Genomic DNA, 14678 nt, shown 5'->3' on the forward strand with positions numbered 1-14678 from the left:
ATAGAAACACACATACACACTCCCTCCATAACACTGAGTGAGGTGGATTCAGTGGCGTAACTGGGGTGTGTGGGGGGATTATAGGGTAGCCGGGGCTCCCACTTGAGGGGGGGGGGCCCCCAAATGAGTGACAACATTTTTTTAATTAAATATTAAGCCAATGCCATGTTATCTTGCTCTTCATGTTGTTCTGTAAATCAGTGACCCTGTTGCATGTATTCCACACATTAGACTTATATATTTATTAAGTACATTATCTCATGGCATGATATCGAATGTCAAAATGCGGGGGCCCCTAAAGAGGCCCTCAAATCCATTGCTACGCCATTTGGGTGGATGAGTACTTCAAGGTTCTATTACATTTTCATAAGTAACGTCCCTGAGTTTACCCAACTCTAATAAGTGCCGAACATTGGTTGGGGAAATCAAGGGCGGTCCGTTGTTGCTCTAGTCACATGACACCCTAGTTAGCCGTCGGCCGTGGAGGCAGATGGGATTTGCATCTTCTGCCCTATAGACCAAATAGTCTAGGGGGGGTGCTTGATATTGTGGCCTGGTCTTATGTGAACAATTAGTATATATTATACATATATATGGCTCCTTTTGTCTCAAAAGGCAATGGATGTGCCCAAATGAGTCACTGGTTTTGGCTTAATCTTGAGACGGGGCAGAATCTGGTGTGGCTAATCAAGCCAATTCTAGAACGGCAGACTTTGCCACAATTCGTACATGTGTATGCCTCTAATTTAGGGCTAGCAGACAGGGCAGCTTTCTTTTTATCCCTCTTGATTAAAGCCGCTTCAATTCTTTTGTTCTCAGCAAGGGTTGTCCCAGCACGCACAGTCTGTCTCCATGCACTCCGGTCTTTGGCTATGTTTTCCCACATACTTTCGCTGATGCCTGAGGCTCTCATGTCTCGCTTGCAGACATCTCTATATGTTAGTCTTGGGCGGCCCTTGGGTCTGACTCCTTCCACAAGCTCAGCATATAAGATATCTTTCGGGATTCTGCCATCTGGCATGCGGGTGACATGTCCGAGCCAGCGTAATCTTCTTTGTGTCAGGAGAGCATACATGCTGTTCATATTGGCCAATCTTAAAACTTCCTGATTGGAGACATGGTCCCTCCAAGAGATGCCCATTATGCGTCTCAGGCAGCGCAATTGGAAACTATTCAATCTGTGCTCTTGGTACATGTATGTTGACCAGCTCTCACTGCCATAAAGGAGAGTGCTCACAACACAGGCGTTGTAGACTAGGATTTTGGTCGCTGTGGTCAATTTACCATTTTCCCAGACGCGCTTGGAGAGTTTTGCCAATACTGTGGTAGCTTTTCCTATCCTTTTTGTCAGCTCGATGTCTAAGTCTAGGTTACTGACAATTGTTGAACCCAAGTAGGTAAATTCTTGCACCACTGAAAGGGTGTGGTTCCCAATTTGTATTATATGTATTTCTGCGACGTCTTGTGCCAGGATTTCGGTCTTGGAGAGACTTATAGTAAGGCTAAACTCTTGACAAGCAGCTGCTAAGGCGTTCACTAGCTTCTGTAGACCTCCTTGTGAGTGAGATACGAATGCCGCGTCATCGGCAAACAGCAGCTCCCTTATCAAGATACGACGCCTTTTCGTTTTGGCTTTAAGACGTGCCAGGTTAAAGAGCCTTCCATCGGATCTGCTATGGATGTATATTCCGTCTTCCAGGGATTTAAAAGCACTGGATAGTACGACTGAGAAGAAGATGCCAAATAGTGTAGGGGCCAGTACACATCCTTGTTTGACACCGCTCTAAATGGAGAATGGCCTGGAGGAAGAACTTTCAAACTGAACGGTGCCCTGCATATTTTCGTGAAAAGCTGACACTAGTTTTCTTAACTTATTTGGGCAGCCGATTCTCTTTAGTACAGCAAACAGACCGCTTCTGCTAACAAGGTCAAAGGCCTTGGTCAAATCAATAAATGCTATGAAGAGGGGCTGCTTTTGTTCTCTGCTCTTCTCCTGTAGCTGCCGAAGAGAGAAAATCATATCTGTTGTAGATCTACCTGCCCTAAAGCCACACTGCGACTCTGGATAAACACGATCTGCCAGGATCTGTAATCGCTTTAGTAATACTCTAGCAAAAGCCTTTCCGACTATGCTAAGCAGTGAGATGCCTCTGTAATTGTTACAATCAGAGCGGTCGCCTTTATTTTTATAAATTGTAACAATGTTGGAGTCTTTCAATTCCTGGGGTACCATTCCTTGTTCCCAGCACAAGCTTAGCAGTTCATGGAGTGGTTTGATTAGGGCATGTTTTCCAGCCTGAATTACTTCAGCAGGAATGCCATCTCTTTCGGGTGTTTTCCCATGTGCAAGCATGTCAATGGCAATGCTCAGCTCCTTTACTGAGGGCGTTTCGTCTAATTCCGTCAAAACTGGATGCAGAACATAAGAGGACTATATGAGGGCATGAGAAAAGCCTTTGGACCTCACACCAGCAAGTGTGCTCCGCTCAAGTCAAAGGATGGCTCAATCATCAGCGATCGTGCGCTGCAAATGGAACGATGGGTTGAACACTATGCAGAGCTCTACCAGATTGAAAACGTCATCTCACCAAATGCCGTTTCCAACTTCCCATATATTATACAACGCACTGAATTAATCCTGGGTTCTTCTTCAAGCTCTGTATCCCTACAGGTTCTTTGTCTCACAGCGGCTACCTCACTTGCACAGCTAAGCCAGATGGAAAAGGCGAAATTACCAAAGGCTATCTGAAGTGTAAGGAGGTAGTTCGTAGTCAAATAAATTAATATTGATTTGATATGTTCACGATGTTGTCCACTTCTGACGACTGTCATTCCTAATTGTTGTCCACTTCTGACTATAAATGTATATGATCTGATTCTAAAAATGTGAAAGGATAAATCATTTTGATTTGTGTTGTAAAAATGGTGGATGGACTCCTTCCGTTAAACTCCGTTAAAAACAAGAGGCCTTAGCAGGTTTTGAACAGAAGACTTTTCCTGCTACCAACAAGCATACGACAAGGTTTCATGCCTACAATTGTCTGCCCAGGATTCTATTTGTAGACACTCGGGGCGCCCTCCCATTGCTCAAACACTCACCTATGTTGTCTCCTGCCTATACCAGTGCGTGCAAAGACGCCAAACCCGCCGCCTCTTATCTGTTATACAGTGAATTGTCTACGTTCGCATCACTTAACAAAAAGGCAGACGACAGATTTATCACGTGATTTTAAAAAAAAAAAACCCGAGTAAAAAAAAAAAGAATAAATAAATGGGAAAAAAAAAAAGGGGGGGGGAGATAATTTCTCTAGTTATGACACAGGCAAAGTTATTTGTCTCCATTTTTTTTTATTGCTTTTAAAATTTATTTCCCTTTGTTTTTCTTTTCACTCTTATTAAGATTTATTTTCGGTTGGGTCACAGCGAAAGGAGGAGGAGGGGGGATGTTATAGTGGTGGTGAGGGGAGACCTTCAGGGTTTGGTGGGGGGCATGTTATAGTGGTGGTGAGGGGAGACCTTCAGGGTTTGGAGGAGGGCATGTTATAGTGGTGGTGAGGGGAGACCTTCAGGGTTTGGAGGGGGGCATGTTATAGTGGTGGTGAGGGGAGACCTTCAGGGTTTGGAGGGGGGGCATGTTATAGTGGTGGTGAGGGGAGACCTTCAGGGTTTGGAGGGGGTCATGTTATAGTGGTGGTGAGGGGAGACCTTCCGGGTTTGGAGGGGGGCATGTTATAGTGGTGGTGAGGGGAGACCTTCCGGGTTTGGAGGGGGGCATGTTATAGTGGTGGTGAGGGGAGACCTTCGGGGTTTGGAGGGGGGCATGTTATAGTGGTGGTGAGGGGAGACCTTCGGGGTTTGGAGGGGGGGCATGTTATAGTGGTGGTGAGGGGAGACCTTCAGGGTTTGGAGGGGGGTGACAATACAATGAACAATAACATTTTTGTAACTGAATTTTTTTTTTTGTTCAACATCTCTCTGAGTTCCCTGACGTCGTGAGAGGAGTGTCTTAGAGGTGAGTAATGAGACAGACAAAGGTAGGTAATCCGTGAATGCCAGCCTTCCCAGTAGCCCCTGTCATGTAAACTCGAGGGGGCTATCAAATTAATGCCAGACTGATATCATCTACAGCAGGAACTCTGGTGGGAGCTGGTGTTTTTTTTTTCCTCTACCGTAGTGACAACGCTTTAAGGCGAATTGGAGGTGGGGGATGCAGGAAGATGTAGTATTTTTTTTTTTTTCACAAAGCTTATATCAACTCATTCTGTCTGTGTGGTAAAAAGTGTCTACTTGTTGTTTATCTCACACTCAATCTCGGATCAAGCTGCACAATTTATTCTTGTACCTGACAAAACAAGAATCAATTTAAAAAAAACTAAAACAATTAGTTAAATTAACTATTGGTAATTAATTATTTTGTTTGGTATCGAACAAGGGAAAGACATTGTACTAGACAGATGTGGTGGTATAACTTGAATTAGTCCCCTTGAGGAGGATTGAGACCTGAGTGAAGAAGTTTGTTTTTTTTAATGCATTTTAAAAGCTATCGCGGTAACATTCACCCAGATACCCCCTTCTTCCCTCACCCCTTCCCAACTGGTCCAGACAAGTGATAGGATCATAACGTAGTGAGAAACAAAAAAAGCAGGACATTGCGCTAAACAAAAGCTATTGGTAAAAATATTTCTAATCGCACATATTTATTTTGTTAGTTTAGATCTTAAACACATTTAATTAAAATCGTCACAGGCCTGTACGACATGACAACGAGCTATTGGTCTAAACTACCCACAGGTTGTGACGTTGCAGATCAGCGTTCAGGCCTTCTATAACGAATCTCGGATGAGCTCAGGGGCGTCCCCTCAAACACACCATTTAAAAAGTCGAACGACATTGAAGAATGTGTAAAAAAAAAAGGAAACAACCAAACACACACACACCAAGTCCTATGAACAAGACGATGCTATCTAGAAGGTATATAAAGTACACAGACAAACAAAGAGAAATTAAAAGAGACCTTACCTTTAGCCATTTCTTGTCTAAATCTTTTCTCTATATGCTGAGGAAGAGAAACAAAAACATTTGTGGTTCAGAATTTTTTAGTGAGAGCTAAAATAAAACGTTACAAACAAAAAGTATCAAACGCAAAAAAAAGTTGTGAAAATAGAATTAAGCTGATTACACGAAGAGATTCGACATAAGCCGATTACAATCTTTTGAAGTGCGCTCTCTGATTAAAAAAAAATAAAATATTTTTCAAGGTTTATTAAACACGTATAATGAGGTATAAAAACCAAAATGGCAATAAATTTTTAGATTTGGTTATAAAAAGTAGATTTAAAAAGATAAAGAAAAGCGGATGAGAACTCTGTGAGATTTGATCTGAGAAGGATGAGGTGAGAAATAGTTGGAGAGGTGTTGGTGAGGTGTCGTTATCTCACAATTTGGGAAGATTTGCGTCTACATGCTACTCATTAGAGAGAGAGAGAGAGAGAGAGAGAGAGAGAGAGAGAGAGAGAGAGAAGGACAGTTTATTCAAGTTCCTTAAATCAGATTTTTCTGTCCATATCCTGTACAGACACACCAGAAATTTACAGAGGTGTCTAAAGGAATTTCTTGGACTAATGTTTAAACAAAAAATATAAATGTTAAAATAGTTTATATATATATATATATATATATCAATATTAGTATACGCGTTATTTGTTTGGGACCCTTCAACTAAAAAAACATGAAGAAACTTACAGATGTAAAAAAAGAGCCGAGAAATTTATATAAAAAAAAAAAGGAATATATACATTTGACTCGTTACACAATTAGTAAAATCACTAAATTTAGTGACACTTCAACAGAAGACTCCATAGTAAAGAAGCAATAATACATAAAACACCGAGCCATAATTTGCAAAAACAAAAACAAACAAAAAAACAGACAAGATAAAATCCACATTTCTTATTCCACATGCTAGGATTAATTTATACAAGTGCTCCATCTTCCTTAGTACAATTAGAGCAATGAATGGGTCGCCCAAATTAGCCAGATCAAACAAACAAACAGCGAATCAGCCGAGTTCAGTTGTAAAACTACATTGACACTTGGAGGGGTGGGGGGGGGGGGGGAAAGACGTGTGCATCTTTTTTTGTTTGTTTAAGGAAAGATTGTAAGATTGTAGTAGTTTATTCATCTTATCTATCTATCAATCTATCTATCTATCTATCAATCTATCTATTTATCTATCTATCTATCTATCTATCTATCTATCTATCTATCTATCTATCTATCAGAGACCTATAAGAGAAGTGTAACCAGAGAAACAATGAATAAAACAATGACTAATGTCGTGAGAATTTTCAAAAGAAATTTGATAAGAAATGTAATGAAACAATTTAATGAGAAATGAAATCAATAATGTAATGACCAATGTAATCACAAAAGTAATAACTAATGAACTGACCATTGTAATATTGATTGACATTAATGCACGTTAAAAAAAATATTTTCCTTTATCACTGGAACAATTTTCTTGTCTGTAATTAAGTTCATGGACATTCCCTTTATAATCTTCTTTGTTCTTACCTTTTCAGACTAATGTAAGACAGATATAGTGATAGGGTTTAAGGACCTCGCGACAGAGCTTTCTCAAACCTTGAAAGAGATGAACAAAAAACTGGGAGAAAAAATTATGTGTGTGTGTGTGTGTACAGTTTAAAATGATAAATGACATCATTGCAGACGTATTAGGAGTGGGTGGGCGAAGAATTATCTTTAAAAATATTTACTTAAAAAGGTTTCTGTGTTTATATCTTATGTTATAAACTAGTATTTATTATTATGGTGTGGATGTTTATTTTCATTCTAAAGTGTCTTTAATAAGGCTCCTTCCAATCATCTTGATTCTGGTTTTGTTTTTATTGTTTTCGTGAAATAGAGAAAGAAAGAAACAGACTAATAGATGAAAAATAAAGAAAGAGAAAGAAATGAGGAACAGAGAGAAAAAGATATCGAGATTAAAGGATGAAAGAGCAAGAGAGGGAAAAAAACGATGGAGAAAGAAACACAGTGAGACAGAGAGAAAGAGAGAGAAATAGGAACAGAAACAGAAACAGAGAGAAAAAGACATGAAGAGAGAAAATGAGAAACAATGCCAATAGGATGAAGAGAGATAGATAAATAAAGAGAAATAGAGAAAATGAGATGGAGACAAAAAGAGAGAAAGAAAGCTGGAAGATTTACTTTATACTACGAGTATCTTCAAGACCTTGAACTAAACACTGAAGTGCCTGGAAAAAAAAATTCTTTAAAAGAAAGAGCACTTAACAGATCGTCAAGACATACGCAAACCTCTCGGACCATCATCACCTCTTCAAATAACATTTCCTGTTACTAAAAATTGCATCAAACAAAAAAAAAATTTTTTTTTCCAAAGAAACGAACAAAAAAACAACAGATAAGGGAGTTAATCTTTAAAACAATATCAAACTTTATATATCCATTTTGACAAGATCAGACGAGTTATCGTTCATGTCTTCAGGCTTCCTTTTCTTCTTAACATCTCACAAAAGGAGTTCAAAAATAGAAGAGAACTGAAATTGAAACACACACACACACACACACACACACACACACACATTATCAGAGACAAGTTTTGTTTTTTTTCCAAAGTACAAAGAAGGAAATGAAAAGATTTGTTAAAAAGTTGGTTAAGACAAGGGACAAATATTTGTAGAGGTATGAAATCGATAGGGTCTCATTTTGTCCTTCACATCATAACATCATTGTACATTTTCTTTGGGGGTTTGCTCATAATGATGACGTAGATATTGTGGGTTAACTATATGTAACAACAGTAACATCCAGGTCATTTCTAGTTCACTGCAGTGGGTTCTTTGAGGAGTTCAATAACCAGGTTTAAGACAATGCGACATCAAATTCATGTTCTCAAATTTATTGACCATCTGTTAAAGGAGTGCGCGATATTACACAAAAACAGCGGCCCTTTGAGAGAAAAAAACCCTGGTATGCGTGAAGAATTGGCTCTGTACGTAGACAGGGCTACTCTACACACAAACAACGGCCCTCTGTACGTAGACAGGGCTACTCTACACACAAACAACGGCCCTCTGTACGTAGACAGGGCTACTCTACACACAAACAACGGCCCTCTGTACGTAGACAGGGCTACTCTACACACAAACAACGGCCCTCTGTACGTAGACAGGGCTACTCTACACACAAACAACGGCCCTCTGTACGTAGACAGGGCTACTCTACACACAAACAACGGCCCTCTGTACGTAGACAGGGCTACTCTACACACAAACAACGGCCCTCTGTACGTAGACAGGGCTACTCTACACACAAACAACGGCCCTCTGTACGTAGACAGGGCTACTATACACACAAACTGCCGCCTTCCTTGTCCGTACTGAATGGTATTCTCAACACGGCGCCTGGGTGCAATGAGACAGACACGGTTCTCAAATTTATGTGGCGAACAAGGTATCAGTTAAAACACATTCTATTTTCAGAACTCAAAACTTACAACTAAATACCATATTTTCTTCCCCGCGACCACTCTATAGTGAAACAGCAAAACTATATAGTTTTTAACAATTTCCTTAATCCAGCGTTTCCCACAACTTCTGTTTTATTTCCAAGATTATTTTTGGGACAAACTTTTAAAAAAAAGAGCGTTGAAAACTTCTATTCCTAGAATTCAATATCAAATAAGAGTGAAGAAAAGACGCCAATGACGTCATTTCCGTAAATGAGACTTTCTTTTTTCATGCCCCCCAAAAATCGTTGCGATTTGACGTCATTGAAAACTGAATACATTGTGGAGTTTTCTACAGCAATCTTTGGTCAAGTTGACCGAAATATTCTTTTTTTCCTCGTCCACCATCTGATGTCCTTGCAGTCTTTTTAAAATAGCAACATTGCTTCCTGCCTTTGATTCAATTTTAAAATGTTATATTACATACTTGTTTTAGCTAACATGATATCAGTTATCTATGGTCAAAGTAAATGATAAAACAAAACATTCTATTGAAAAAATAATGTTCTAATGTTAAATCAATAGAAAGGGTATTGAGATAGAGGTGTATCTTTTACACGATATGATGGACAATGATAACTCAAACTGACAGATTACGAAAAAATATATAAGTAAAATACCACAAAACAAAAAAAGACATTTTAACAAACATGTTCATACTGGAAACGTAACATGTAATTGCAAAGATTAATAAAACAATAAATAGATTTTGGTATCTTTCTTTGTTTAACATATGTCAGGTGTTTCTTTGGAATTGAATAAATAATAAATAAATGTGGATTTGGCTAGAGATTTATGAATCTATCTAGGTCTAGTGCCAACATGGCGTAGTCAGCCGTATTACCGTAATTATGCGATAACAGTAAATTTAAAGTTGCTTCAATTTTATTGAAGTTTATAAGCGTGCTTGTATTTGTACATAAATTTAATGTAGATTACATCTAAATTCTAGATTTAGATGTAGATCTAGACTAGATCCTAAGAGTTATAAATAAGAACTTTAAGTCTAATGTTGGACCTAGATGTCCATAAACTAATCATCCCAATAACTAATCGCATGAGTATGTCTTCCCCCGCTGGCCGAGTCAGAAAATGCGGGCGTTGAATTCCAATAATTTGAATCGAATCACATTTATTTTACATTATTTATTGAATCATTTTATTGGAGGTATTATCTTTTATAAAGATATTTTTAAAGTGTTTTTCTTGTTAGAACCTAACCCAAACCTCCTGCAGTGTGGCGTTAGTCGTCCTCGCGCAGGGTACACTTAACATTTTTTTAAATATTTTTTTTTACGGAAATGTATATTTTTCTTTAAGATTTGAATAAGAGATTGACCCTTTACAAAACAATTAGATCAATTAGATATTCATTATAAGACATCAGTTAGGCCAGGTTCACATTTAACTTCACATTCACTTTCACATATCCTTTGGTCTGCTTGACCGCTGGGGCACCACACAAGATCTGTCAACCTTCTTTCTCCATTCTTCTCTGTCATTTGTCTTTGATAGAATTTCATTCTGATGTTCTTTCTGAAAATATTGAAACCTGCCTTTTTACCTGCCTGGGTGGACCACTTCGGGGGCCGATTTTGAGTTTGTGTTTCCACTCAAACTGTCTTTGTAACCTTGTTTTAACTTCAATTAGTATGAGACGGATCTGTTACTACAAAATATCATTAGGCTTTTAAAGTCAATGCATATTCCTATCTTTTGATAAAAAAAAACAGTAAGGAAGGCAGTGCAATGATCTCATCTGCTTCTATACATCAGGGCAGTGCCATAATCTCATCTGCTCCTATACATCAAAGCAGTGCAATGATCTCATCTGCTCCTATACATCAGGGCAGTGCCATGATCTCATCTGCTCCTATACATCAAAGCAGTGCAATGATCTCATCTGCTCCTATACATCAGGGCAGTGCCGTGATCTCATCTGCTCCTATACATCAGGGCAGTGCCATGATCTCATCTGCTCCTATACATCAGGGCAGTGCCATGATCTCATCTGCTCCTATACATCAGGGCAGTGCCATGATCTCATCTGCTCCTATACATCAAAGCAGTGCCATGATCTCATCTGCTCCTATACATCAGGGCAGTGCAATGATCTCATCTGCTCCTATACATCAGGGCAGTGCCATGATCTCATCTGCTCCTATACATCAGGGCAGTGCCATGAACTCATCTGCTCATATACATCAGGGCAGTGCCATGATCTCATCTGCTCCTATACATCAGGGCAGTGCCATGAACTCATCTGCTCCTATACATCAGGGCAGTGCCATGAACTCATCTGCTCCTATACATCAGGGCAGTGCCATGATCTCATCTGCTCCTATACATCAGGGCAGTGCCATGATCTCATCTGCTTCTATACATCAGGGCAGTGCCATAATCTCATCTGCTTCTATACATCAGGGCAGTGCCATAATCTCATCTGCTTCTATACATCAGGGCAGTGCCATAATCTCATCTGCTCCTATACATCAGGGCAGTGCCATGATATCATCTGCTCCTATACATCAGGGCAGTGCCATGATCTCATCTGCTCCTATACATCAGGGCAGTGCCATGATCTCATCTGCTCCTATACATCAGGGCAGTGCCATGATCTCATCTTCTCCTATATATCAATGCAATGAACTTCAAAACTCTTCCACACGATTAAAAACCTAACAAGAAGTTAATGCTACGTTTCTTAAATCAATCATTGCCGGAATAAGTGTGAACACAAGAAATTCTGAACATCTCAGAGAAACCTGTTATTACAAACAAGGAACAAACTGACTGGAAGGTGGCTACCCCCCCCCCATCCCCTCCTCTCATTCCAAGGCATGTTCTTCCACATCTACGCCTTGATGTATCTATTCCTATCATTAAAGAGTTCCTAATTTAAGTAGTCGCCTTCGATCACGATTTTGAGAGAGAAAAAAAAAAGGGAGACAAGCTTGTAATCAAATAAGTGCAGTTATCGATCTTGAGGAAGTCTCGTTCACAGGAAATACAAGGCCGATCTTCACAAAAAGTAAACAAGGGCGTTGAAGGGAAGTTGCGTTTTTCTGAAGACCCAGAGTCAATGAGTTCAGGAGTAGAGGAACTCACAGAGTTACACATTAATCTACAATATAAAGAACCTTCATGTAGACTGGATGCTAATGTTGCAATATGTTTACTATAACAATGAGGCCATCAGATCACAGACTAGCTTGACTATGTTAACTAATGGCACAGGTGAAACTATATTCACTCTATGGACTTCCTTATTGACAGGATCAGGTTTTTAAACTTCAGTGTAACGAAGCTTACATTACGCACACATTTTCAGGTTCTGAGGGGGAAAAAAAACTCTTCGCAATGTCAACCTTGGGATATAAATAAGATAAAAAGTGTATTGAAAAGAATGTGTCCTTTTTTTTTTGGTGGGGGGGGGGGGGGGGGCGTGTGTCGTGTCGATGTATGACCGACACCCTGGCATCGGAAGTCGTTCCCTACTTATTCCCAGAAGCGGTGAGGACTAGAAGGCACCAGGACACAAGAGAGTCATCAACGTCCGGGACAGAGAACTGATGCTCGCGGCGCCTCGTGTTTCAGGGATTAGCTTTGTTAATGACAGAGGGGGTGTAGGGTGGGGTGTGGGGGGGGGGGCGTTAGGGAGAACTCTTTTTTTTTTTCATCTTCCCTCTCCCACAACCTTTTCCTGTTTCATCTACATGTTTTCAGGCTGAAGTGAGCGAAATGGGAGCGGGTAGGGGGTGGACAAGTCTGAGAGAGAGAGAGAGAGAGAGAGAGAGAGAGAGAGAGAGAGAGAGGTCGATGGGACGCCAATGTCTTGAGTCGCTCAGAGATTTGTCTAGAAGCTACTCAGTAAAAGTTAAGTGACTTTTGAACGTGAGTTTCTTTTGTAGAACAAGGTTAGGTCAGGGGCGGGACCGAACAGGGGAACATGAGATGGAGAGAGAGAGGGGAGGGAGAGAGAGTCAGAAAGAGAGAGAGGTGGAAAGAGACAGAAAGAGAGAGAGAGAGAGAGACAGACAGAAACATAGAGACAGAGAGACAGTGAGAGAGACAAACAGAGGGAGAAAGAGAGAGAAAGAATCATTGAGAGAGACAAACAGAGAGAGAGTCAGAGAGAGAGAGAGAGACATAAAGAGAGGAGGGGAAGAAGAGATAAAGGAACAATAAATATCTACTCTTTAATTGAATATCATTCTCAAGAATTTTCATCCTGGAGTTTTCTGCTACAGTTTTCTTTATGACAAGCTTATTAGTAGAAGTGAAACAATCATTCTGCAATTTCTCAAAAGTTGTCACTCAACTCTTGCCATTGGCAGTTTATATATTGTTGTTGTTGTTTTGTTGTTGTTGTTTTTTGTCTTTTTTTTGTGTACACCTAACACATAATTTAAATACTGCCATAAATTTTAACGCGTCTCACTCACTGACACGCACTCAAAACAATTTGGATAGACAAAGACATAGCCCTCGACGTTAAAATCAGACTGAAGAGCTCCTTGGTAATGGCCACATTCTTATATACTTGAGAGACTTGAACACTGACAGCAGAAGTAAAGAATGGAATCCTAACAATGGAATTGAGATGCTATAGACGATTCTGTCACCTACAAAAATTACATTACGAATGAGAACATTCTGAAGAGAATCACAATGGTTGGGTCCCACGATGACTGGTTGACCACTTAAGAAAGAAAAAACGCTAACTAAAACTTTATGGCCATAACACAAAGCCTCGCAAAAACCTTCATTCGGGGAACAGTACCAGGAAAAAATAATACGCGGCAGACAAAGAAACCGATTGGAAGACAACATCATAGAGTGGACAGACCTGTCAATGAACGAGATTCTACTCAAGGCAAAAGAAACAAAGGTATGGAGGAAGATGGTCGACAGATCGCGTATGAACCCCAACCGTTGAACAGGCTAAGGAATAGATGAAGATGAAGGTGAATTCACTAGTTCATTCTCTTTAAGTTTCCCGAAGTTGTAGAGACGTTTTTAATGTAGCACAATTGTACTCAGAGACATGTATAGTAGATTTATTCAGAGAGATGTATAGTAGATCTATTCAGAGACATGTATAGTAGATTTATTCAGAGACATGTATAGTAGATCTATTCAGAGACATGTATAGTAGATCTATTCAGAGACATGTATAGTAGATCTATTCAGAGAGATGTATAGTAGATCTATTCAGAGACATGTATAGTGGATCTATTCAGAGACATGTATAGTAGATCTATTCAGAGAGATGAATAGTAGATCTATTCAGAGACATGTATAGTAGATCTATTCAGAGAGATGTATAGTAGATCTATTCAGAGACATGTATAGTAGATCTATTCAGAGACATGTATAGTAGATCTATTCAGAGACATGTATAGTAGATCTATTCAGAGACATGTATAGTAGATCTATTCAGAGAGATGAATAGTAGATCTATTCAGAGACATGTATAGTAGATCTATTCAGAGAGATGTATAGTAGATCTATTCAGAGACATGTATAGTAGATCTATCTATTCAGAGACATGTATAGTAGATTTAACCAGATCTATGTTAAGCATAACTTTGATAGACAGGAGAACTATGATATTTGGGATAGCAAAAGAACAGGCCATGTTAACTCGGATAGCTTGGACCTTCTAGCCACGTGAACTTGACGAAAACATAAAGATCGTAGCGCCATCATTAGCCGTACTAAAGAACTGAACTCAAGTCTTGAAGGTGGCATAAGGGATTTTTATTGGCTTGATAATAAGGCTATTAGAGTAACAACATAATCAATACGTCAAGATCTTTCTCCCATCCTGCTGTCTAAACAAAGCACACCCTATAATTGTATATCTAGCTATCTATCTCAAATATATTGGTGGTGTTTGTTGGTGTTGTTGTTGTTGTTTTTGTGCTATAACTGGCGATTGCGATAACAATTATTTGTGGTATATTATCTTTTTTTTAAAAAAAAAAAAGCTGTTAATTTTATGTAGGTCATACCAATACATACAGACGATATTCTGGTACATAACGTTTCTTAAGCTTTCTTAATTAAGGTATGTAAAACAATGTCCTTGCAAGGTGTGGAGACTTCAAAATTTATAACAGCG

General features: G+C 39.3%; 1 protein-coding gene across 3 annotated transcripts in view; it reads right to left on the reverse strand.

Annotated features, from left to right (window-relative positions):
* LOC106071704 (uncharacterized) overlaps positions 1-14678 on the reverse strand; it is a 212782-nt gene that overhangs the window by 84042 nt on the left and 114062 nt on the right. For all 3 annotated transcript variants that reach the window (XM_013231865.2, XM_056012920.1, XM_013231867.2), the window contains one exon: positions 5020-5056. In XM_013231865.2, the coding sequence (XP_013087319.2) occupies positions 5020-5056 (37 nt within the window). The remainder of the gene's footprint in view (positions 1-5019; positions 5057-14678) is intronic.

The sequence above is a fragment of the Biomphalaria glabrata genome, chromosome 15 (genome assembly GCF_947242115.1).
Source record: "Biomphalaria glabrata chromosome 15, xgBioGlab47.1, whole genome shotgun sequence".
NCBI classification, from domain to species: Eukaryota; Metazoa; Mollusca; class Gastropoda; family Planorbidae; genus Biomphalaria; species Biomphalaria glabrata.